We start from the raw sequence: 26,500 nt of genomic DNA on the forward strand, positions 1-26,500 counted from the left end.
CGACTTCTCGTGTCTGCAGATGAAGGAGAAAGGAGGTGTGCTCTCCCTGCCTCGACTTCTCATGTATGCAGATGAAGGAGAAAGGAGGTGTGCTCTCCCTGCCTCGACTTCTCATGTATGCAGATGAAGGAGAAAGGAGGTGTGCTCTCCCTGCCTCGACTTCTCGTGTCTGCAGATGAAGGAGAAAGGAGGTGTGCTCTCCCTGCCTCGACTTCTCATGTATGCAGATGAAGGAGAAAGGAGGTGTGCTCTCCCTGCCTCGACTTCTCATGTCTGCAGATGAAGGAGAAAGGAGGTGTGCTCTCCCTGCCTCGACTTCTCATGTATGCAGATGAAGGAGAAAGGAGGTGTGCTCTCCCTGCCTTGACTTCTCATGTATGCAGATGACGGAGAAAGGAGGTGTGCTCTTCCTGCCTCAGGCTTTGGCTGTGATACAGAGCAGGGAGCTCCAAGAACAGAGCCTAACCTCCAAATAACCCTTCCTGCCTGTAGGTGAGGGGGTTTAAGCTAATTCTCTGGTGTTTCTGGCTTCAGTCTGACAGAACACAGGACCTGTATTTCCAGGTTCTGATCCTCTCACAGGTTCCTGCAGATCCAGGTTTGATTCCTCATCATCTTGTTGATCATTTTTAAAAACACTGAAGGAGTTTTTGACCTAGATCGTCTGTGCTGACGTCTGCAACAGGAAACTAAAGTCCACACGTTAGAGGAAGTCATGACCACAGAGCTGGCAGCGCTGACTCAGCACTTCATCCCTCTATCATTCCTCATTTCACTTCATCCCTCTATCATTCCTCATTTCACTTCATCCCTCTATCATTCCTCATTTCATCCCTCTATCATTCCTCATTTCATCCCTCTGTCATTCCTCATTTCATCCCTCTGTCATTCCTCATTTCATCCCTCTGTCATTCCTCATTTCATCCCTCTGTCATTCCTCATTTCATCCCTCTGTCATTCCTCATTTCATCCCTCTGTCATTCCTCATTTCACTTCATCCCTCTGTCATTCCTCATTTCATCCCTCTATCATTCCTCATTTCATCCCTCTATCATTCCTCATTTCACTTCATCCCTCTATCATTCCTCATTTCACTTCATCCCTCTGTCATTCCTCATTTCATCCCTCTGTCATTCCTCATTTCATCCCTCTGTCATTCCTTACATCATCCCTCTTTCATTCCTCATTTCACTTCATCCCTCTGTCATTCCTCATTTCATCCCTCTATCATTCCTCACATCATCCCTCTATCATTCCTCATTTCACTTCATCCCTCTGTCATTCCTCATTTCATCCCTCTATCATTCCTCACATCATCCCTCTATCATTCCTCATTTCATCCCTCTATCATTCCTCACATCATCCCTCTATCATTCCTCATTTCATCCCTCTATCATTCCTCACATCATCCCTCTATCATTCCTCATTTCATCCCTCTATCCGTCTTCAGGAGGTGAGGACCAGCTCTGAGTCTGACGCTCTGAGTTTTAACGTGTGGAGCTGCTGCAAACACAGATTTTACAGATCTCCACATGAACTCTTTTACTTCCTGAACTTCCTGATGACTCTACAGTCTCACTAACTGGTTTTTATCCTGCTCCAGTAAAGCTTGGTGTTAGAGCTGGTTATGCTTCACATCACGCAGACAACACGGGGAGAAAGAGGCTCAGAGGAAACGGGAACACGGATCAGACTGATCTGGTTTCTGCAAACAAACATTTCCATACTGACATACAGAAACCACGCTAACACACTCAGCTGTGTGTCAGTGAGACCGTCACTGATCCTCAGTCCCAGCCTGAGACCAGATACAGGGACTGCAGGACCAGGGCTGAGCCTGAGACTGGACCAGGACCCGTCTGATCCTCTGATCCTCTGGGTTTTATTCAGCTTCAGTGAGTTTTCAACACATCATTCATTGACTAAAAACAGTCTGAAACACGTCTACTTCCTGTGTGCACTGACACAGACATGTCAGACCTGGTCTATGGAGGACCAGAGGAGGAGGAGGAGGAGGAGGAGGAGGAAGAATCCACAGAAAGAGTAGAGATCAGCGGTGGTTTGAAAAACGTGGCACAGAGAAAAACCCTAAGGGGGGAAAGTAAGGCAGCTCTTGTTCCTAATCTAGGCGAGGAACCACCTCATTTCCCCCAAACCTGCCGCTGTGCTCTTGAGCAAGCCGTTCAGAGGAAAGTCTGCCAAATCTCTTAAGCTCTTTTCCCAGTACAGACCTGTTCCCCCTCAGACTCCCCGCTCCTCCCCTTGGCTCTCACTCACAGGTTTCACCACAGACACCTGTGTAAAGGCTGCTTGCTCGTGGGCACCTGGGCAGTAGATGTTACGGCTGAACAGATGTTACCTCAGTCACCTCTCGGGGATTTCAGCCGGACGTTTCTGTGTACCCACTGCTGCGACCTTTGAGCTGCTGCTCCCAAACTCCAAACACGTTAGATTGGGTTTAATCTGCTGGATTAACAAACAGCACAGAGGCATTGTGTCTAATGTAGGTCATCGCACACCAACACGCCGCCTCACACGCCGCTCCTGTTCGGACTGGTGGGCCCAAGTGGACCAGGTGACTGACCTGGATGCGGTTTGTGTTTCTGAGAGTTTCTGGGTGAGACCTGCGCAGGATCCAGGAAACAAGTCAGGACGGCTCCTCAGTTTTCCTCCTGTCCAGGGAAACAAAGCGCCGCTCTGCCCTGCGGAGGAGAAACACGCCAGCTCCTTCTACAAGTGAGCACAAGCACCAACCTCTCACAGGCGGTGAAACCTGGTGACTCACCCCGAGCCAACGCTGCGTCCATCCCAGCAGCACGGGAACATGGAGCACAGACCTGATTATTACACGTTAAAGCAGCTTCACTCGCCGTCAGAGCGCTGCACTCAGAGCGCCACCGCCCCACGCCCATCCTCACCTCACCTGGAGACGACTGTTATTACCACAACACGTCAGGAGAGCCGCACACCTGACAGACAGACTCCATCAGGTCGTCCCTCTGACCACGAGCAAACAACAGGTCCACGAGAATAAACACACACACACACTAGAGACATGTGTGTGTGTGTGTGTGTGTGTGTGTGTGTGTGTGTGAACTCAGTGAATGGAGGAAATGAGGAAACAGTCTGAAGCTGATTTCCGTCTCAGTTTGCAAACACTGAGGATTTAACTCAAAAACAAGCCGTTCATGTTGTTTTGTTTCTCTCTCGTTAAGTTTGGATCTGAATCCTTCTTCATCTGATCGTCTGTCTGCTGGACCAGAGACAGAAACACATGAAGACAGAGGAAAGCGTGTGTAAAGCGTGTGTAAAGCGTGTGTAAAGCGTGTGTAAAGCGTGTGTAAAGTGTGTGTAAAGTGTGTGTAAAGCGTGTAAAGTGTGTGTAAAGGAAGCATTGGATGACGCATTAACTCTCAGGTCTACAAACATCAACCTGCAGCTCTGCTACAGAAACTTTCATCCAGGGGAGAGCTGCACCTTTCTGAACCAAAGAGGATCAAAACCAGCAAATTAAACCTTCGCCACCATCGCGGTCATGTGATCGGGTCACCTCAGGTTGGATACGAGCTTTACCCTCGCTGGCTGGGTTTCCACAGTCTTATATAACCAGCTGATGAAACAGGAAACGTTGGTCACGTTAGTTTAGATTCTGGGACTTCATGAGTTTATGAGGAACAAACGACGAGGACGTTTCTGCACCGAGCCGTGGGTGACGTGTGGATCAGGCCTGCCCTCGCCCACTGACGTGTTTTTGAACTGAAGTTGAGTCATTTTTAACCCGACACACCCTGAATCACACACTGACCACAGCATGAAGCAGACAGATTAACCTCAGTGTTTGTGGATGCTGTGGACATGAGATCTCACAGATCCTCACGAGATAAAACGAGACTTCAGGAGGTAAACAAACATGGCCGACGCCATCTTGACGCTGTTTTTAATAAAGCAACAAAATAACGTCAGCAGCTGCTTTTCACTAACAGTCCACCTGGATCCAGGTTTGTTTACGTCCAGCTATGCTAGTTAGCCTCCCCGCTCCTCTCATTGGTTATCCACCAGCCGCAGCCCGCCCAGACGGCGTGGAGATTAAACAGATTGGGGGTTCTGCCGGGTCAGTAAAACAGTCGTACTGACTTCCTCTCTGAGGATTATCTATAAAATGATTGGTTCATTGATCAGGAGAGGCCGATCAGGCCCTGAACCTCAGGAGGAGTCATCTGGAGTTTGGTCAACCTCAGACAGAGCAGCTCCTCTCTGAAGAGTCAGGGAGAAACACCTGGAGGAGCAGAGAGGAGCAGACACTGAGGAGGAGACGCAGACTGTGGAGCTGCTGTCAAACATGTCACGCTCCTGTCAGGTGTGCTAACATGGCGTTATGTGACATCATTAACTGATGATGACCTCAGACGATGATCGAGGCTCAGAAGGAGACACGTCAGGTTGCTGTGCTTCTGTCTGTGTCTCTGTCTGTGTCTCTGTCTGTGTTTCTGTCTGTGTCTCTGTCTGTGCTCCTGTCTGTGCTCCTGTCTGTGTCTCTGTCTGTGCTCCTGTCTGTGTCTCTGTCTGTGTCTCTGTCTGTGTCTCTGTCTGTGCTCCTGTCTGTGTCTCTGTCTGTGCTCCTGTCTGTGTCTCTGTCTGTGCTCCTGTCTGTGCTCCTGTCTGTGTCTCTGTCTGTGCTCCTGTCTTTGCTCCTGACTGTGTCTCTGTCTGTGTCTCTGTCTGTGCTCCTGTCTGTGTCTCTGTCTGTGTCTCTGTCTGTGTCTCTGTCTGTGTCTCTGTCTGTGTCTCTGTCTGTGTCTCTGTCTGTGTCTCTGTCTGTGCTCCTGTCTGTGTCTCTGTCTGTGCTCCTGTCTGTGTCTCTGTCTGTGCTCCTGTCTGTGTCTCTGTCTGTGTCTCTGTCTGTGCTCCTGTCTGTGTCTCTGTCTGTGCTCCTGTCTGTGTCTCTGTCTGTGCTCCTGTCTGTGCTCCTGTCTGTGTCTCTGTCTGTGTCTCTGTCTGTGCTCCTGTCTGTGTCTCTGTCTGTGTCTCTGTCTGTGTCTCTGTCTGTGTCTCTGTCTGTGTCTCTGTCTGTGCCTCTGTTAGCATGTTGAGGACTCTCTGAGCCGTTGTGGTCTGGGGGGTGGGGGGTGGGGGATGGAGAGGTATCTGAGGGTATAAAGGACCTCCTGAAGTTTCCATGGTGAGGTTGCTAACCCGAGCGGCGTGCGGCTGAGCAGGGAGAGAAATCTCACGGCTGTCTGCTCTCAGAAAACATTCCTGTGCTCTCAGCTCTTCATCACAGCCCGCGGAGTAAAGAGCAGCTTCATATTCACACTCATCAGACGCTGATGAAGCTGAACGTGGTGATTTCTCCAACATCAGCTCTGAAAACCACCAACACAACCAGAGAGGGGTTTTCCTGCTGCTCCAAACGCTGACGGGGTCCAGAACAATCTATACCAGCGCTGTGACACTTTCAGAGTCCTACATCTGGGACAGAGCTTCTCCACAGCAGCATCGACAGGAACCGTCCAATGAAAAGAGAAATATCGACCTCATGCTGAAATGAGCGTTTGCTAATTCCTCGTAGCTCATTGGTTCAAAGTTGGAGGCAGAGGACGTCCCTCAGGCTGATCGCCACTCACCATGAAACGATGAGGAGGAAGGAGAAGAAGAGTAACCGGTTATTGTTTAATAACTAAAATCAGTTGAAGTGACTATTATCACATTTTAAAATGTAACTTTCCCTTTTTTTTCTTTTCACAACCAAACAAGAAGAAATCTCAGAGCCTTTATAAAACACAGACGTAGTCCCTGTGATGTCACCAATCTGTTTCTGTTGCAGTGTTTTGAAGCCTATCGTCAGCTGACGCCATGTTGGAAATGATCATTCATCCACAAAATTAGATTTAAGATCAGATTCAACGAGACTACAACAGCTGTGCTCAGTCGTTAATGGGTTTCTGTCTCCTCATGTCTTACAGGAAACTTTCTGAACCGTTGGTGAACGAGTGGAAGTGACGACTGAATCAAGTCCACACCAGCCAGCGAGCTTTAACCTGAGTCTGGCAGCTCCTGCAGAGCACAGCCCCCTCACAAGCTTCCTCCTCAGGTGAAAGTTCAGGTGTTTTTGGACATTTAACACAGGATGTAACAGAGGAAGACGCTGAGTTTTCATTTAAAGAGGTTTCTGAGGCTGTGCAGACGAAACAGAGCGAATGACGACAGCAGCGTGTCATCAGATCAGTGACTGATGGAGTCATGTTTCACCTGGCCTCTCCCTGATCTGCCTGCTGTGGATGTTTGTCTCTTCACAGATAACACAAACAGAGACGTCATGGGGACTTTGGGGTTGTGCCACCTCCGTCCCAAAGAGCAGAGACAATAAACACCTGGCTGCAAGAATCTGCAGGAGCACGCTCAAAGTCACACGTCAGGTCGCAGCGTCTGTGTCACGTGAAGAGTCAGGGCTGAACACGCGTGTAGCAGACAGCCCTGAGCCTCATGTTCATGTATGACTCTCTGCAGCTGCAGACCCACATCACAGCTCAGAGCCATGATCAGAGAGCTGCTCCATCACTGCTCCTCCCTCTGAGACTGTACACACGGTCACAGAGGTCACAGTGAAACCCTGAGGGTCCACGCCGCAGACAGCAGACCAACACGCTGCACCACGCACAGAGGTCAGAGCGCCGGGACGCAGCCTCCTCAGCCTCCTCAGCCAGCGGGAGGAGACAGGAGAGGATGTGTGAGGAAGGAGGCGAGCTGAGCCATGTTTCAGGCCGCTCTGAGCTGGGTGCCCTCAGGTAAAGGTGGGATCCTCCTCACAGCCCAGTTACACAGAAACAGAAACCAGCTCACAGGTTAAAACACAAAGTAACCAAAGCTCCGAGTCCTGGATGCTGCAGCAGACCCAGAAAGAGCTGGACCCAGACTAGCCTGACACAGCAGATTTGATGCCACTAAGCTTCCCCTGCTTCATTAGAGCCACTCAGAGGAAGGGGCCGGGGGGGGGATTAGGTGATATCATGGAGGTGGACATGCAGAGACAGGAGGGAGGGTGTGGAGGGAGGGTGTGGAGAGGGAGGGTGGCCCTGCACCAGATGCATCTATTATTGATCAGCTGGAGGAGTCAGGAAGAGACATGCGCAGTGGAAACGCCGGTAGAGGTGAGGGTCTGTGTGTCTGAGGCTCTGATTGATCCAATCTGAGCATTTCTCAACACAATCAATGAGCACACCGAGCCACACTGTAAAAATTATTAGGCTGGTTAAACTTAAGATATTAAGTTCAATTGCTGCCTTAAAAAGATAAGTAAATTCAACTTTGAGAAAAGCTTCATTTCAACTCAGATAGGTGAGTTAAAAAAGTTGCTTAATTCATAATCATTTACTGTTTGAACTTGATACTCTGAGTCTAAATAACTCACTACTTAACATAATATATTACCAAAAACTTACTTTCTCCTGTTAAAGAAACCTACAGTATGAAGTTATTTCAACTCAGGAATTTCAGTTATACTAGTTGTTAACTCATACATTTTTAGTGTTTGAACTTGATCCTCTGAGTTAAAACGACCAATTATATTAGATTATCCATTTGACAAAATTTGCTTTTTCTTGTTATATGAACATACAGCTACACACAGTTTCAACATACTGTTTTAAGTGTAACTAACTGAGTATAGTCATACCAAATTCCTTTTCAAGTTATATTAACTCGTGTTTTTAAGGCAGCAATTGAACTTAAAACTGCAAATCAAGTAGACTAATGCTTTCAATTTATATATCCCATATTGACTAATAATGGCAAGTTCACAGCTTCCTAAACATTTACACTTAATACACTTACAACTCGACTTCAAACACATTTATTTGAATTACTTCAACTTAGTTTTGTTTTCTAACAAATACAACTTTGGCATATTACAAACCTAAAACTTCCTTCCTTCCTTCTACCATCCTTTCCATTCTTCCTAACAGAAGGGTTAAAGAAAATTAGATGGCATTTCACGTTGAAGTGTTATACTATTAATTAAAAAATTAAATAAAATACATCTGCAAGAGCACAGAATCATCAATACCATCAAGTTGGTTGTTAATAGTTCTTTTTAAACAGTGATGAAGTAGCTAAAATTTTACCAAGTGCATTTAACATTCATAGAACATTTTTTGTGCTAAATACTATAGCATAAATCAAAGAACAAAGCACATCTGAGACCCTCATCTCATGAAGAAAAACATAATGAAGAAATGATTTTTCACAGTACAAAAGCACAGAACCATCACAACCGTCAAGTGGATTATCAACAGCGCTTTAAATTCTAAGGATGCTAAAACTTTACCAACTGCATTTAACATTCATAAAACATGTTTTGTGCTAAATAAAATTACATATACAGTTTCAAAGAGTTAGAGCAGAGCTCATCTGAGACCCTCATCTCAGTCAGAACATCAAAATGGAACGTTTTTCTCACAGTTCAGAGGTGCAGCTCAATTCTGAAGGTTTTGTTTTCACATGAGAAACTGCTGTCGAAACAGAGGACCGAAGTTACAGTTTGTACCTCAAGATTTTGTTTCTCAGTCCGTGTACTCTGGCAGAGGCTTGATCTGGTTTGACCTTCATTACCACTCTCTGGATGAACTCAAAGGAATACTTCATGGCAAATGGATACTCGAGATTCACACAGTAGATGATGCCCATTAGCATGGCAAAGCCCTGTGCCACACCTTTAATGTTGTGAAGCACGATGGTCTCCTCAACCACCACTGCCACACTGAAGATCTCAGCTGGAATAGCCCCTCGTTCGCCTTCGTAGCCTATCAGGATTCCAAGCTGCATCCCCCTCATGGCTTCATCCAGGTTCTCAGCATGGGCCTAGAAGGACAGAAATAAAGTTTAGCCCTTTTTATCCACAAGTACCTCAGCTTTACAAAATTATATCAACATTAAAGGTGAAGCAGGGCATAGTAACGGAACAGAAGCAGATCACTAAACTGTTGAGGATGAGGCTAACAACAGTAAATACACATTTGATAAAAATTTTGAGACCAGTTGAAGTTGGAAAAATTTACATTTTACACTGTTACTGTTGGATCTTTGAAAGGCTGTAATTAAAGTCTCAAGATGCAAAAAGAAGAAATAGGAGTGATACAAAAAAAAAAAAACCTGAACAATTTATTGCAAACTTATTTTTTGTCTCACTCCCATTTCTTCTTTCTGCATTTTGAAGCTTGACTTAGAACCTTTTTCAAGATCAAAAAAGAAATTCCTGCAATTTTACAGATTAAAATTATGCTCAAGTGTGTACTCTAGCCCATTCATTAATAAAAAAAAAGTATTGTCCGTTCAAGTGAATACTGCATTTTAATATTTTCAAATTTAAAAAGACTATTCTTACATCACACATCCTGATGACATTTGATGGATCCTCGCCTGATATGTAGTATGGCAGACCGAGCAGAAAAGCAGCCCTTCTTTTCTCATTTGTGTCCTTTGAAAAAAGAAACATGAAGTAAGATGAAAATGTTATAACAAATAAAGATGGTGCCTAGTTTTCGAGTCCACTTACATCTCTGCCAAGACAGTCCAAAATTTCTTTTAGTGACTGCTTTTTTCCAGACTTAGTTGCTGTTTTGTACAATTCCAGAATTCTTGGGACCAGATCATCAAGTCCTTTGAGAAAAGATTCCAGGAGGTCTACAGTGACAATCCTCTTGAATTCTGCCATAATCTGAGGAGACAGACAAAAAAAAAAAAAAAAAAAAAAAAAAAGACCTTTTTTTCTCAGTAGGAGAGTTCAGTGTCCAACATAACATGATTAACACTTCAGGACTTCACATCCACAGAGAAGAAAAAAGGAAAGAGAGAGAAAGGGAGTATGAAAGAAGGGAGGAGAAAGAAAGGTGAGAAAGGAAGAAGATTAGAGGAAATAAGGGAGGAGGAGGAGAAAGGGAAGAGAGGAAATGAGTAAGTTAGGGAGAGAGAAAATTAGCGAGGGAAGAAAAGAGGAAGAAAGAAGTAAGGGAGGGAAGGTTAAAATGCTTTGTTGAGTACAAGTGCAGCCATTTGAATACCTGTCTCTCATGGAACAGAGCTGGCCATCTGGAAATTATTTCTGCGATGGGTGGCTGATCTCCAACGATCTCTCTTCTGCGCTGAGAAAATGTGGCAACCATCAGATTCTCCAACAACTGGAGATCAGGGTCTCGTTTTTGCATTTCAGCCTCCATTATCTGGCGTTTCTCCTCCATGTTTTCTGGACATTCTCCTTCAGGTGGATCAGGACAGTAATTCACCTCACCCTTCTTGGACTTCTTGACACATTTTCCCTTTGAGCATCCTCCTTTTCGTTTGTTTATGACCACTTCAGGGCATCCTGCTGCACTCAATTTTTGCCGGTAGTTCCCAAGCTTAAATTTCAGGCTGTGAAACCACGAATACCATCCCTTTTCAGACCCAGGCTCTCGCAGACAGGGATGCTTCTCCACCAGTGCTTTGGCTACACCCTCGTAGTGGTCCCTTTCCGGATAAGCAGTAATCTTTGACATACTGTCTGCAAGTATGTCGAGGATATCAGTCTTTAAACCTTTGGGAATCACCATCACAGATCCATCCTTGATGTATCTACAGTTCGCTTCTTTAAGTTGCAGCTCCACATCGTGTGAGAACTGTGGGATTGGGAAAGGGTCAGGCCATTTGACAGAATCCCCGCTACTGACGGAAAGAAGGCTGCATGTGTCCAGTGTAGAATCTGAGGAGTCATCAGCTGTGAACAAGACTTTTAAAGTTGCCCGTTCCACAGGAAGGTCTTTGATGTCTGTTAGGTTGCACAACTGATTATTAAAATCAGGATCCTCGAACTGTAGAATAAATCTTCCCCTAAGACCAAGGCTGGTTCGTAACACCTGATACAGCTCCTCGACACTTGAAAGACTGCCTTCAACTGGAAGACGTCTGATTTCACTTTCCGACACTATGACCCGCAGAAGCATTGTAGACAACTTTTACCTGAAAATGGAATAAAAATGAAAAGCACAAAATTAATATCCCATCCATTGCAAATCATATTCCTTGCAGTGGCAGTCAAAAAACTCACAATTAGACATTTTTAATGTTGGTTAGCCTTAATGTGAGTGATTACTTACAACAGGTTTATTTCAATAAGAAGGTCTTAGGAGTGACAAGGAGGCAGCCTCTAATGGAGTACGACGACAGGGGCACGTAGTCGTTGAGATCCTCTGGTTTCACCAACAGACACACAGTAGGATTTTTCTTCACAAGATGGTAACTCCGCAGATGCTCCACATAGTATGCTGTAAAAGGTTCGATGATGAAGCAAACTTGACCAGCCAACACAATGCACAGTTCCAAAATCCTCCCAAAGTCTGGTAGTCCGCTTGTGCTGCCAGCAGAAAGAATCATTCCCTTTGAGTACTTTGTTCCATTTAGGAAGATATGAGGGGTCAGTCCTACGGTGTCAACATCACCAAATCTATTAAATATGGCTTGTCTGACAGCCGCGTCTAAGACTTCAAGGCACGTATCAGACACCTTTGCAGTCTCGATCTCTGGCTTGAAAATGCTTGGCATTTCAAGATAGTGTGCCAACATGAGCTGATGTCTTGACGCAAGGGTAAGCAGAATATTTTTAAAGTTGTTGACATCCCGCACAACTCTTTTAAAGAAAGAATGTTTTGCCTCGAACCTGATTGTCCAACATTCAGTTGGAGGACCAAACTTCTTAATAAGATGTGGATAATGTTCAATAAAGTGGTGTTTGGGAATCAACTTTTTTTCAGGGAAAACTGTCTGCAGCAACTGCCTGTGCTCTGATATTTTTGCTTGTAAATAACAAAGTGAGTCCGGAGTGAAATATGGGGTGCACAATAACTCCACCAAGTCTTTGAGCTCAAGAACTAGTTCCCATGTTTGCTCACCTTCTGGAACACAGTGACCAATGATGAGGGGAAGGAAACGCACAAGGCTCCAATTTTCATGTCCATTACCGCCAAGAGTCTTATTCCGATGGAAAGCTGCTGGAATTTTCTGAGGGCGGTTTGTCTTGTCTGTAAATTTAAAAGGAAAGTCTTGTATTTCACTATTAAGTTGGTCCAAAGTGAAATAGTTCTTAGAAATTAAATCTGCGAGACACAGACTTAGTTCTCTGGGAACGATGCCTTCCAGCACATCATGTAAAAAGTCCGGTGGAAAGCCTTGGCATGCATGAAAACCTGTCAATCTGTTAAAAGGACAGTCTTGTTTGACACCATCAACAGACCCATGTTCACTCAGTTTCAACACATTTACAGCTTCATCATACAACTCTGGTGTTCGTAAAACAAAAGTACCACTTCTAACATCACAAGTCTGTATTTTTTCACGATCTACTAAACAAAACCTGCAAAATTTGTCAACATTAAAAGACTCCTGGAACCCACCTAAGGAGTGTGCAGCCAAGTTGTCAGCCGCCACATATAAAATGGTCCCTTTTACATAACAAGCAAGTTTCTCAACAAACACACCAACAGTTTCTAGATATTTAATGTCTTTTATCAGTGGCTCCAAAACACTATTATACCCATAAATTTTGATATGTTCTGTCTTGCACAGTAAAGCTAGGTAAATAGATGACAACGATGACTTGTATCTTCTTGGCAAATTAGCAAGTACCCAATACACACCACAAACTTTGTGTTTCTTTCTTGAGGTGCCCAAGGGATTACAGATTTCGAAATCGTCAATGTACAAAGTTATACATAAACTAATATCTTCATGTGAGAGGATTTGATTTTTTTTGAAGTACTCACCATCCAGACATGATGTGTAATGTCCAGATTTTTCAACTGGTCTGTTCACTTTCAACTCATGCAATACCTCCTCTCTTTTTAGAAGTTCTGAAAGTAATTTTAGAATAGGGACATAAACAACAGTATGAGACCGTTTTTGTTGACTCAAAACATATTCAACAGGCTCAATGACAGTGAAGTTGTTTCTATAAAATGCCTGCCTTTTAAATTCTGTGCCTAGAGACCCCTCTCTTGAAAGTAAAAAAAGTGGGTTGGCACTCTGTAATGCTTCGGTCAATGATGCTGTTAAATCCTCAGATGTGCAATTGTGCTCCTTCAAAATATTTTCAACTTTCTGTCCAGTTATTTGTCCTGCATATTCACCAACATCAAATAAGTCATCAACAATATCCTGAATTGCTCTCTGTGACACGTGAAGAACTGCTTGTAGGCGAAGAAAAAGGAGTGCAATCCTCCGCTGAATGGAGTTCTGCACAGGCTGAAATTCAGATTCAGACAATAAATCTGATGACACTGAATTGTTCAAGTCTTCCTCTTCATCACTTACAAAGGCTTGACTGTGATATTTTATGACAAGGTCAGATTTTAAATCATCTAACTTAGCCTCATGATGATATCGACTCCTGTGTGCAGTAAAAGTTGAAAATACACACGACTTAAAAGAGCACCCCTCAAATGGACAATTCACAGTCTCTCGTGATCTCAAATGTCTCTTTAAATGAAGAAAATATTGCTTTACGTTGGTTGGTGCAGAAAAAGTACAAAGTTCACAGCGTAGTTTAGCAACTGGATTTGAACCTTTTTTATGCTCCTTGATATGTTTTGCAAAATCCACATGAGATTGGAGCACAGTCAGGCAGTTGGGGTAAATGCAGCTGAAGCCCTGTCGTCCACGTCCATGTCCACCTTTGTAATGACTGACTATGGTTCTTAAACTATAAGTGACAAAACTGCAAAACTTACAGCTCCACTTCATCCACAGTTGGCGTCAAACTTCAAAAATTGAATCAACAGCACCTAAAACACACAACAACATGATCAAAACATGGTAAAAAGGCTACAAGATCTACAAGATCAGCAAAAACATGACAGGGATAGTTTTTTTGAGTGGGGTTGTATGAGGTTCTAATAGCCACTTATTGTATTAGTGACAGTACATAATTGTGCTCTCCCCCAGTATGTCATGATAGTGCTTTACAATAGGGCAAAATAATAATTATTTTTATTATTATTAATAATAACAACAACAACAACAACAATAATAATATCACAGTATATCAGTTAACAGTATGTGTTAAAATACCACCTGACAACAGTTTTTGGTGTGGCTCATTCACATGGGATAAGCGAAGTCTGAAAACAACCTGGCATTTCTCATGTTCCTTAAAAACATTGAAACTAATTATCAGAATTCATATTAATAAACATAAATCCTATCACCTCTCCCCATTATTAGCCATACCAAAATCTTTCTGGGTTTAATTTAATTTATTATCATAAAAAACTGTATTCATATTAGACCTATAAAGATGTTCAGAGCTCTCCTCTCAAGCTATCAGTGTGTCACTCTGTATAAGGAGTGACTCAGTTCACACGAGTAGCCTTTAAGTTTAAGATTTAACTGTTTGTGAGTGACAATCAGCTCTTAGCTGTGGAGCCTGCTGTTCTGACAGAGAGCAGAAAACTACCGCGTTTAAACGTTCACGTCTGTGCAGGAACAACGTGAATCATGCAGACCCGCTCTGCTCAGTGTGCAGACGCTGCACTGACACACGGAGCGCGCGTGCACGGAACCACGAGTCAAACGCTGCTGCGCGAACATATAAAACGCTATATTTTAATGACCAGTGAAAAAAGGACAGTTGATGGGGAACCCCACCACATTACTGTGTAACAGACGGCGCTACAAGAGCGCGCTGAGAGATGAGCGAATACCGATTTCCCACCCAGCACTAAATTAAAAGAAAAGAAAACTATCTGGTTGTGCTAGAGTGTGTTCCTTTGATGGTAGCGCTAAGTGGCTAGCCTTTTAGCAGCTAATCTATCTGACTTAAGTCACCAACATGCTCCCGTGTGAAGCCAGTGAAGTTTGACATTTAAGCCTGAAAACTGGAACTAATGTTGGGCTCGGCTTTCTTGTGTTCAAAAACTGTTAAAGTTATACATTAATTTCTTTAAAATCAATGCAATAACTTACCTTGTTTTATCCTACTTCCCGCCCGTCCGTTAGCTCACCTCTCCTCTTCCAAGTCCAAATGACGCGCTTTGCTGCCGCCAGACCTGATCACGACCTTGCAAGCTGACAGTAGTCATCCGCCATTTCGCTTTCGCTGTACTCAAACTGCTTATCATAGTATCTCTTTTTCTGTTATTAGGAAATCGCGACCAGGTTGAGCACCTGCTCAAGTTTAAATAGATATTATTAATATTATGATGATTGTTTGCCCCTTACACATTAAAGACAAACAGGCACTATTTTTTACAGCGAAAGAATTCATGTGTGACGTGATCAGTCTGAGAGCGACCCAGTAAACACTGAAAACTTACACTTTTAAGTTGTGTTGACACATTGAAATATCCGTTTCACTGACCTGGCTTAAAACCTTGAGTTGGCATAGCAAAAAGTCATTAAATTAAGTTGAAATTTCAAAACTCACCATGTCAATTAGAAGTAAATGATGAAAATAAGTTATGATAACTTATTGAGCTTAACAATTTTTACAGTGCAGGACTCCTCATGTCCAGCCCGGTCCAGCCCGGTCCAGCCCGGTCCAGCCCGGTCCAGCCCTACATGAGCCGGGGATTAGCGCGTCTGTCGGTCTGCTCTGTGTCGGACTAATCTCAGGCCTGGGGGGTTCGGGGGGGTGTGATCACCTCCCTCAGAGGCAGGATGACTCGCTACTTTCTCCTCCAGAGCTGCTGAAGGTGACAATCACAGGAGCCGGGTTTTCATACTCACATGGTCCGGGTTCCGCTCGTTCCCGGGCAGCGCCGTGCGTAACGACATGTCGTCCCTGAGCGCGCCTCGGCGTCCAGCAGAGAGGAAGAGGTTCTGTTCACACTGGGTCAGAATCACTCCAGAGCAGCCCGAGTCACAGGAAAAACACAGCTCCACCGCTCATACAATCCTCATGGTCAGGGTCCGTGAAGGCAGCACAGATCCCCGGGGCTCGGGTGATCCAGCTCAGAGGATAAAACCAGGAGCTGAGCTACATCCACCTCATGTCCGTGTCCTGGTCCTGGTACCGACCCAGCCTCATCAACCCGGAATGACCCCCCCACTTCTCTGTTCACTTCCCGGTCCTCCTCTGACGTTACCGTACCATGTCTGAGCGCTGAGACCGGATCAGAACCAGATCCCGGCTTCACTTCAGCTGAGCGGGCTCACGAACCGTCCAGAACCACCAGCATGAGGCAGGTCCTGGCTCCACGGCCCGGAAACAGACCCGGTCTCCCTGCGACCACCGCGGGGGGAGGAGGGGGAGGAGGGGGGAGTTAGTGTTTTCCTGTCGGAGCTAATGGGATTTGGAGGCTCCCACGGAGACTCTGAGACAGGAAAACAAGCAGAGCCGCGTGAAAACAGGTCCACGGGGAGCGGACCGAGCCGTGGGCTCCACACAGACCGAGCTCTGCTCACAGAGAGCGGCGGATGTTCAGCCTCAGTCCCCGGCTCTTCCTCTCTGTCCAGTCCGCCCTTAGTTCCTCTCGCTCGGTCTGAAAACCGAGACTTGGGGCGGTTCTGTGAGGTTCTCCGGGTCCGGCAGGGAGGGGGGTCGGTGAAGCGTCGCCCGGTGTCTCCGTTAGTGCGGATTAACTCCGGTTTCTGAGGAAAACGATGAAAGAAAACGGGATCTCCCTCCACCTCCCGAGACTCACGGTGACAAGAGAAAGAGGGAGGGCGAGTGACGTCAGCGATCATAATAGGCAGGGCCGCTGCGTCCTCGACCGCGCACGCGCACTAACACGCGTCCTTATCCCTTCTCTCGTGGTGCCTTCAGGTGCTGTTCGGAAATGAGGCTTTCGAGGCGGTTCAGGCGTTACTCGGTGAAATTAAACCGAGAAACATCATCTATCGGATTATTAATTATAGATTATAGATTATAGATTATAGATCGGCAGAAATACAAAGGAACTGTTACTTTCAAGACATAATGTGTTGAATGGTGACGACTTAAAACTTTGACAACTGTGACAAACAGTTTAGTTTTCTGTGTTTGGATCAACGTCGCCCTCTAGTGGCTTAGATGTATCAGATCAGAGTCTGAACCAGAACCAGAATCTGAAAAACCTTCAGCCAAGAATCTGCAAGAATACAAAGAATCTGACCCCGGTTTAAACTGAATTCTCTCCGTACAATTATTTGTGGATGTAACTTAATCTTACAAAAATAGGGGGAAAGAGCTCTAGTAGTAAAAAAATAAAATAAAACATCACAAACAAACAAATAAAAAATAATTAATCCTCATAATAATAATATTAAATTAAAAATAAAATGTAAAAAATGATTATGATAATAATAAAAATACAGCTACTACTACTTCTACTAATAATAATAATAATAACAATGATAATTATTATTATTATTATAACAATAATAATAATAATAATAATAATAATAATAATAATAATAATAATAATAATAATAACAATCATAATAATAACTTTGTACAGAGGTGAATAAAGTAATCTTCCCAGTAAACTACTTTCCCCCAAATAGTCTTTCCAAAAGTACAAAAAAATCCTCATCCTGGACAATACAAAAATGTTGAATGAATAAAGCTGATGATGAAGTTGATGATGGTGAATAAATAACACTAATAGCGGGGTAATGCTGGTCAGAATCATAGTTATGATGAGTGTTTGTGCCTGTGTAAATGTCTTTTCAGTGTAAATGTTCCTAAAAGTTTGTAGAAACCCCAAAAAGGGTCCCAGTGTGTGACTCCAAACAGAGTTATATATTTTGATAAACTCAGCTGATGACGTGTGAGAAGCTTCCAGAATAAAACCCTGCACGGAGACAGACGACAGCAGTTAGAGAAACTGTCCTCAGGCTGGAGAATAAAGGCTCTGGTCCAAATATCAACAAGTCCAATCAATCCTGGAAAAACCAGCCTCCACCATCAGCTTATATAACCCAAGCAGAGAGCATCAGGACCATCAGGACCTGTCCCAGCTGATCGATCCATTAATAATTCACAGAGCAGCTTTCACTTTGCAGCGTCCGACTCTGGCTTCTTTAAATTAAACTATACAATAAAAACATGGAGGCAGAAACCCTGAGAAGGACGAGGATCCTTTGGTTTTTAAAACACTCTGATTAAAGAGGAGTTGGAGCGTCAGCTGACGAGCTCTGTCCAGGAACAGGACAGGGATATTTCTCTGCTCCAGGAAAAGTCACGTAAAGACCAATAAAACTGCTTCAACATAATAAACAGAAACAGACTCTAAGCGTGTTTGGAGCTATGGATGAATGAAAAATGACAGGATGAATCAAAGACACAAACAAACAGCTGCTGTACGTCTTATTTCCCACAGCTGCTCCTCTGAGAGAAACAAGGCTCCTGAGATTAATCTCCATGAAATACTTCACCTGGCACACATCTGTCCCATGATGATAACAACAATAATCAGAAAGATTATTTTACATGTACTAAAGTCATAAAAACAGGTAGGAGAGACAAAAATGGATCAGGCTTCGAAAATGTCTCTAAACTAATCCCTCAGCTCTCTGGGACTGTGCCACAGTGATAATCTGAGGGTCTGACTTTTCTCTGAGTGAGCTGTGAGCACAGGCAGACACATGAGGCTGTGCACACCTTGGTGACCCAGGTGAGGGGGTCCATGAACAACAGTCTGCAGAGGACGGGTCAGTGTGGTGATCTGGTGATGAGAGCACTCTGTGTTTCCTGTGGTTAGTGTCTGTATGACTCAGTTTTCTGGTGTTTCCTTGTTATCACCCGTCTATCTATCTATCTATCTATCTATCTATCTATCTATCTATCTATCTATCTATCTATCTATCTATCTATCTATCTATCTATCTATCTATCTAGTTTCTTTGTCAGCAAACACAGAAACCCTGGACAAAGAGAAAGCTCAGAGAAACATCAGAGGACAGAAACATACGGACACTTAAACTCAGAAAACACAGAGCACACAGATACAACACGAGGCACAGAGAGGATCACAGAGAGTTTCACGCTGACGTCTGCAGACTGATGCTGCTGCAGTAATTTGTTGAAATGTTTTTTGTGATGAGTTTTTAAGATTTGCTCCAACAATGAATCATGAACTCCTTTCCTGATGATCTGTGACGTCTCCAGCTCACTGGGAGAAACAGATCAGGACAGACTGATGAGAGGAGACTGAGGTTTATATATGAGCTGTGATCAGAGTTAAAGGGAGGTGAACCCATCAAAACTATAGTTTTATCATTTATTTATTTATTTATTTAATTTTATGACATATTTTTTTATTTATTTTTATTTGTTAAAGCACACAGTGATGGGGCTGTGTCCTCTACAGTCTGAAACCTGCAGCGCAGACCTTTCCCTCTCAGGCTCAGAGAGACTGATCAACAGATTCACATCAATAAATATCTTTATAGACTGTCTGCTCCTGACCTGAAGCTCTCATGTTAATTTATGATCAATGAATCCATCAGGGTAAATGTTTGTCTGTGACGCTGCACAGGAAGGTTAACCCCTAAAACAGAGTCAGGTTAGAGGAGGTCAGATTATTCTCCTTTGGTAGAAACAACAAAAAACTTCTTCAGACAGCGAACACACACTCCTCCTTCACTTCACACACAGGTAAACAGACCTACCTGGACAGACCTGGACCGGTTGGAGCGGATCCAGGGCCTCATCCTTCAGCTGGACCTTTACTTCCTGGTTTGAAACACAGATCACACACACACAGATTCAGAGTTATTCCTCAAAGAGCAGACGCAGAGAGAGATGTAGCAGCAGAGCTGAGTCCTGCTGCCGCTGAAACGTCTGGAGGATCGATGCTGGGAAAGCAGAGCTCCATATTTCCATGGACTGCTGAGGGCGATGTGGACTTGGTGTGGACACGATGTGGACACGGTGTGGACTCGGTGTGGACACGGTGTGACAGAGAGCAGCAGCACGGCCGGTCAGCTGTGCTTAAACCAATTAGAGGAAAAAACACAGGGCGAGGGAGCATCAATACAGCTAATGGAAAGGAGAGAGGGAGGGAGGAGGGAGGAGGGGTCTGCAGCAGCAGTTTGTGCAACAGTCAGGGGTTTGTGCTGGTTTGTGCTCACAGTGTTCACAGACATCGATCCAGGTCTGATCCTCAGGAAATCAACACAAGCTTTTAAAACACAGCTGCAAAAACAGATTTCTGATGTTTGTGACGCTGCAGCTAACACCAACCATGTACAGAGGTTGCTGGTTTGACTCCTGGCCTCATCTAGTTACTGCAGGTCTTTCCCTTTTCCCTGTCAAGACCAGACTTGATAAAGAAATGCTTATGGAAAGATAAACCCCATGAAACATCAGACACAAGCTGTTGGTTGTTTTCGATGAAACACAATCAGAGAGACTCACAGAGACTCTGTTTGTCTAAACTCTGCCCCGTAAACTGACTGAAGGCCTCACTCTGTAACTGCAGGTTAATCACCTGTCCACCAGCAGGGGGCAGTGCTGCATTACAACTCTGAACACAACAATCCATCATCTGTGATGAGACAACATCATCTTCCTCTGACCTTCATCCTCCCCTCAGAGCTGTAAACAGACAAAGGTCAGAGACTGAAAGTGGGCAGCAGCACATAAACCGTCTGATGAACAGAGAGCATCCAAAGAGTGGACCAGAGAGTCCAGAGAATGTTATCCAGATCATGGCGTCCAGATCATGGCGTCCAGATCATGGCGTCCAGAGCGTGTTATCCAGAGGGTGGCTACAGAGAGTGGCATCAAGAGCATGGTGTCTAGAGTGCAGCATCTAGAGCACAGCGTCCAGAGCGTGACATCCAGAGAGTGGCGTCAAGAGCCTGACACCCAGAGAGTCGCATCCAGAGCGTGGCATCTAGAATGTGGCATCCAGAGCGTGACATCCAGAGTGTGGCATCCAGAGCGTGACATCCAGTGCATGGCAACTCAGAGCTAGGGGTCCAAGATGAAGATGTTTTCTGGAGCTCCAAAGAGAGCAGTGTGGTTCAGCACAGAGACAGCTGAGGGCACAGAGACAGGTGAGGACACACAGACAGGTGAGGACACAGAGACAGGTGAGGACACACAGACAGGTGAGGACACACAGACAGGGATTCAGTTAAATCGTTCTTGTTCCCCTCAGCAGGGAACAGGTAAATCTGAAAACACCTGTAACTCCAGGCTTAGTTTTTCTTCTCGTGTTAAAACATTGAATTCATCAGCTGATCCTGCTTTGGGGAAAAAGAAAAGTTTATTGACACATAACAAAAAAAGAATAAGTTCATTTTTCCTCCTCTCTCTGTCAGATTTTTTATTTTTCTCTGTTCAACATCTTCAGTCTGGACATTGTTCTGGGGGAACGTGGCTCATGTTACGTCTTAAAACATGTTTAAAGACATAAAAACACATGATCAGATTTCAGTGTTTGCAGTGTTTACAGTGTTTACAGTGTTTACAGTGTTTGCAGTGTTTACAGTGTTTACAGTGTTTGCAGTGTTTAGTGTTTACAGTGTTTACAGTGTTTGCAGTGTTTAGTGTTTACAGTGTTGACAGTGTTGACAGTGTTAACAGTGTTTACAGTGTTTACAGTGTTAGCAGTGTTTACAGTGTTAGCAGTGTTTACAGTGTTAACAGTGTTTACAGTGTTAGCAGTGTTTACAGTGATTACAGTGTTTACAGTGATTACAGTGTTTACAGTGTGTTTCATTGTTTACAGTGTTTACAGTGTTTACAGTGTGTTTCATTGTTTACAGTGTTTACAGTGTTTACAGTGTTAGCAGTGTTTACAGTGTGTTTCATTGTTTACAGTGTTTACAGTGTTTGCAGTGTTAGCAGTGTTTACAGTGTTTACAGTGTTTTCAGTGTTTACAGTGTTAGCAGTGTTTACAGTGTTTACAGTGTTTACAGTGTTTACAGTGTTAGCAGTGTTTACAGTGTTTACAGTGTTTTCAGTGTTTACAGTGTTTACAGTGTTTGCAGTGTTAGCAGTGTTTACAGTGTTTTCAGTGTTTACAGTGTTTACAGTGTTTACAGTGTTTACAGTGTGTTTCATTGTTTACAGTGTTTACATTGTTTTCAGTGTTTACAGTGTTTACAGTGTTAGCAGTGTTTACAGTGTTTACAGTGTTAGCAGTGTTTACAGTGTTTACAGTGTTTACAGTGTTTACAGTGTTTACAGTGTTTTCATTGTTTACAGTGTCAGCAGTGTTTACAGTGTTAGCAGTGTTTACAGTGTTTGCAATGTTTACAGTGTTTACAGTGTTTTCAGTGTTTACAGTGTTTACAGTGTTTACAGTGTTAGCAGTGTTTACAGTGTTTACAGTGTTTACAGTGTTTACAGTGTTTACAGTGTTTTCATTGTTTACAGTGTCAGCAGTGTTTACAGTGTTAGCAGTGTTTACAGTGTTTGCAATGTTTACAGTGTTTACAGTGTTTTCAGTGTTTACAGTGTTTACAGTGTTTACAGTGTTAGCAGTGTTTACAGTGTTTACAGTGTTTACAGTGTTTTCAGTGTTTACAGTGTTTACAGTGTTCGCAGTGTTAGCAGTGTTTACAGTGTTTTCAGTGTGAGCAGTGTTTACAGTGTTTACAGTGTTTACAGTGTTTACAGTGTGTTTCATTGTTTACAGTGTTTACAGTGTTTGCAGTGTTAGCAGTGTTTACAGTGTTTACAGTGTTAGCAGTGTTTACAGTGTTAGCAGTGTTTGCAGTGTTTGCAGTGTTTACAGTGTTTGCAGTGTTTACAGTGTTTACAGTGTTTACAGTGTTAGCAGTGTTTACAGTGTTAGCAGTGTTAGCAGTGTTAGCAGTGTTTACAGTGTTTACAGTGTTAGCAGTGTTTACAGTGTTTGCAGTGTTTACAGTGTTTGCAGTGTTTACAGTGTTTACAGTGTTAGCAGTGTTTACAGTGTTAGCAGTGTTAGCAGTGTTAGCAGTGTTTACAGTGTTTACAGTGTTAGCAGTGTTTACAGTGTTTGCAGTGTTTACAGTGTTTGCAGTGTTTACAGTGTTTCAGTGTGTTTCATTGTTGTGATCAACATTAACCTGAGTCCTTCCTCTGACCCACACAGCTCCTCAGGATCAGATCCTCCAGGTTTCCCCTGGTCCTCCTTCAGAAAGCTGTTCACCTTAGTCCTCAGACCGGCCTGAGAGGCAGAGGGACGAGCTCTGAGGTGAATCCTGAGAGTCCACGGCAGTCCGGGGGTCAGCAGAGAGCGGCTGTGAATGATTCAGTGTCTGAGGCAGAAACAGCTGATTTCCTCTTCCTCTTCTCTGCAGCCTGTTGCAACACACGCTCTGACCGTTTCCCAGAGTCCACTGCGGCTCCTTCCCGCTCTGTAAGGCCAGAGGAGACTTACTGCTGCTGCTGAAGACGTCCGTCAGAGGAGTCTGATGACCTGAGGCGTCTCCTGCAGGAGGTCAGCTCTCCTCCTGCTCCTGGACACGCTCTGTTTCTAATTACCACCTCCTCTGCGTGGAGCCTCAGCACCCCCCACTGCTCCGGCTCTGTAACAGGGATCAGTGAATGAGCGGCCTGCCGTGTCACCATTAATACCCCCGAGACAGGCAGGGAGGGGGAGGAGCAGCAGGAGGAGGAGGAGGAGGGAGTCATTCACCTCTTATACCTCTGCAAACACAGCAGAGGGAGGAGACAGGAGAGAAGGAGCAGGAGGAGAAGAGGAGTCAGCACCAGAAGAAGCCAGAAGCAGAGAGAGACACAGCGACGGAAGAGGAGACGAGTCTGTGGACGTACTCCTGTCAGAGGAGGAGCAGGAGGAGCAGGAGGAGCAGGAGGAGAGGTCAGAGGATAAAGAAGAGGAGGTCCCCTTTCACTGTGGGATCAGCAGGTTTCTCCTCCTGTTCAGCCTGAAGAAAGACCCCGCTCCTCATCCTCAGCCCTCCATCAGCAGAGAGGAGGTCTGTGAGGAGACGAGCAGGAGGAGCACAGAGAGATTAGGAGGAGAAGAGGAGGACAAGTCATGCAAAAAGGTAAGAGCTTAGAGGCCATGCTCCCTTTTTGATTAATCTCCTTACTCCGTGTGTGTGTGTGTGTGTGTGTGTGTGTGTGTGTGTGTGTGTGTGTGTGTGTGCGTGTGTGTGTGTGTGTGTGTGTGTGTGTGTGTGATTTTCTTCATGTTTCTCTGTTAATGTGTGAATCAGGCTCTGATCGATCCGCTCTTTAAACCAGCGAGTTCAGGAAATCAGAGCCTCCTCTGGAAGGATGAAAGGATGAAATGATGAAAGGATGAAATGATAAAGGATGAAATGATGAAATGAAAGCATGATGAAGGGATGAAATGAAAGCATGATGAAGGGATGAACTGAGATGAAGAGCTGCTCGCCGCTCTGGGATGATGGCGTGGACTGTGGGTGTCATATTCTCCCATCACAATAATTCATGACTCAGGGTACGCAGCGTGAAAATAACAGAGCTGTGTTAAAGTGACGGGCTCTGAGAGCTGACGGTTCTGATCCATGTTTATGGATCCAGCCGTTTAAAGAGAACAACAGATACTGAGCTGCTGCAGAAACAGGACAGGAAAGCTGAAATCAAACAGTTTGATCCGTGGTTATTTCTGGATCTGGACCCCGAGCTGAAACCACCACAGAGGAAACTCTGATCATGTGACCACAGGTCGGCTGACCCTCTGTCCATTAAAGGATCTCTGATGGTTTTTATTCGTTCTGTCTGGTTCTGGATTGGCCTGTTAGTGTTTTCTCACAGTGGGGGGTCAGTCAGTCCCCAGAGCTGTTTGATGACCCAGATCTGAAACCAGGGGTCACTCAGATCAGCTGACAGCGTGAGGAGCAGGGAGGACAGAGGGAGTTACTGACCAAACAGGAAGAATTAAAATCAGACTGTTTCTGATCATCCATAGTGTTCATGTCAGATCACACCTGAACCATGAACACCTGGACACCTGAACACCTGAACACCTGAACACCTGAACACCTGAACCATGAACACCTGAACCATGAACACCTGAACCATGAACACCTGAACACCTGGACACCTGAACCATGAACACCTGAACCATGAACACCTGAAAACCTGAACCATGAACACCTGAACCCTGAAAACCTGAAAACCTGAACCATGAACACCTGAACCCTGAAAACCTGAACACCTGAACACCTGAACACCTGAACCCTAAACACCTGAACACGTAAACCCTACACATCTGAACACCTGAACACCTGAACACCTGAACACCTGAACACCTGAACACCTGAACCCTGAAAACCTGAACACCTGAACACCTGAACACGTAAACCCTACACATCTGAACACCTGAACACCTGAACACCTGAACACCTGAACCCTGAAAACCTGAACATCTGAACACCTGAACACCTGAACCATGAACACCTGAACACCTGAACATCTGAACACCTGAACACCTGAACCTGAACACCTGAACCTGAACACCTGAACACCTGAACACCTGAACACCTGAACACCTGAACCCTGAACACCTGAACACCTGAACCTGAACACCTGAAAACCTGAACACCTGAACCATGAACACCTGAACCATGAACACCTGAACACCTGAACACCTGAACCATGAACACCTGAACCATGAACACCTGAACACCTGAACACCTGAACACCTGAACACCTAAACCCTGAACACCTGAACACCTGAACACCTGAACCCTGAACACCTGAACCCTGAACACCTGAACACCTGAACACCTGAACACTGAACACCTGAACCCTGAACACCTGAACACCTGAACACCTGAACACCTGAACCCTGAACACCTGAACACCTGAACACCTGAACCCTGAACACCTAAACCCTGAAAACCTGAACACCTGAACACCTGAACACCTGAACCCTGAACCCTGAACACCTCCCCATCAGAACGCCTGAACACCTGAACACCTGACCCCTGCAACGAGCTGAGACTCTTTAAATCCCTCTTTGCTGTTTCTCCACCTCGGGTCCTCACTCAGATCCTCTGATAGACCTGGACTCACCTGTCCATGCTGAAGGGCTCAGACCCAGGAGCAGTTTCAGATCAGACCCTGATCTTCATGTAGCTCCTAAGGCCGGTGTTAAGACCAGTTTATGCTCAACGTTTCACCCGGATCTGGATGGAGCCTCCTGTCTGAGCTCTGTGTTCATTCTGTCCGTGTTTCTGTGTGTTTCCATGAAGCTCAGGGACACAGGCCAAACCAGCAGTTCCACTGGAAACCATGGGGGCAGTGTTGAGACACGAAGCTTTAATGAGACATGAAGAAGAAATAACAATGGAGGAACTTTCGCCATGTATTTACCAAGCAGCAACCTCTGGTCTGAGAATATGAGACGATGCTGAAGCTCTAAAATCTGCTGTTCCTCCAGCGTCCACTAGAGGCTGGCTCTGGAAGTATAGGAAGTCACAAACACACCAAGCCAAAAAAATCTGTTTTCACAGCAGAAATTAACCTTTTTACAGCCTGGTTCAAAAAACGTCTCCTGTCTGAGTCGATGATTTCACTACCAGCTCCCACTGCACGGGGGGTTTTTCTAACTCGGCTGT

General features: G+C 44.8%; 3 protein-coding genes across 9 annotated transcripts in view; 1 reads left to right on the forward strand and 2 right to left on the reverse strand.

Moving 5' to 3' along the window:
• LOC141786564 (MAP/microtubule affinity-regulating kinase 4-like) overlaps positions 1-16,680 on the reverse strand; it is a 53,194-nt gene extending 36,514 nt beyond the window's left edge. For all 7 annotated transcript variants that reach the window (XM_074665161.1, XM_074665162.1, XM_074665163.1 and 4 more), the window contains exon 1: positions 15,748-16,680. In XM_074665161.1, the coding sequence (XP_074521262.1) occupies positions 15,748-15,795 (48 nt within the window). In that variant the 5' untranslated portion in view covers positions 15,796-16,680. The remainder of the gene's footprint in view (positions 1-15,747) is intronic.
• On the reverse strand, positions 6,556-11,413 carry LOC141786561 (sterile alpha motif domain-containing protein 3-like). The gene is made up of 6 exons (XM_074665157.1): positions 11,127-11,413; positions 10,056-10,989; positions 9,551-9,712; positions 9,380-9,472; positions 8,572-8,856; positions 6,556-6,576 (listed from the first exon to the last, which is right to left on the reverse strand). The coding sequence occupies exons 2-6, from the start codon at positions 10,971-10,973 to the stop codon at positions 6,556-6,558; spliced, it is 1,479 nt and encodes a 492-aa protein (XP_074521258.1). The 5' UTR covers positions 10,974-10,989; positions 11,127-11,413.
• Positions 16,681-23,617: 6,937 nt separating the features above from the next.
• LOC141786565 (unconventional myosin-VIIa-like) overlaps positions 23,618-26,500 on the forward strand; it is a 44,083-nt gene continuing 41,200 nt past the window's right edge. Inside the window, exon 1 of the mRNA XM_074665168.1 lies at positions 23,618-23,956. The gene's annotated coding sequence lies outside the window, so the exon portion shown is untranslated. The remainder of the gene's footprint in view (positions 23,957-26,500) is intronic.

Source organism: Halichoeres trimaculatus, unplaced genomic scaffold (assembly GCF_033239565.1).
Source record: "Halichoeres trimaculatus isolate MK-OKI-2021-1 unplaced genomic scaffold, fHalTri1.1 fHalTri1_scaffold_227, whole genome shotgun sequence".
NCBI lineage: Eukaryota > Metazoa > Chordata > Actinopteri > Labriformes > Labridae > Halichoeres > Halichoeres trimaculatus.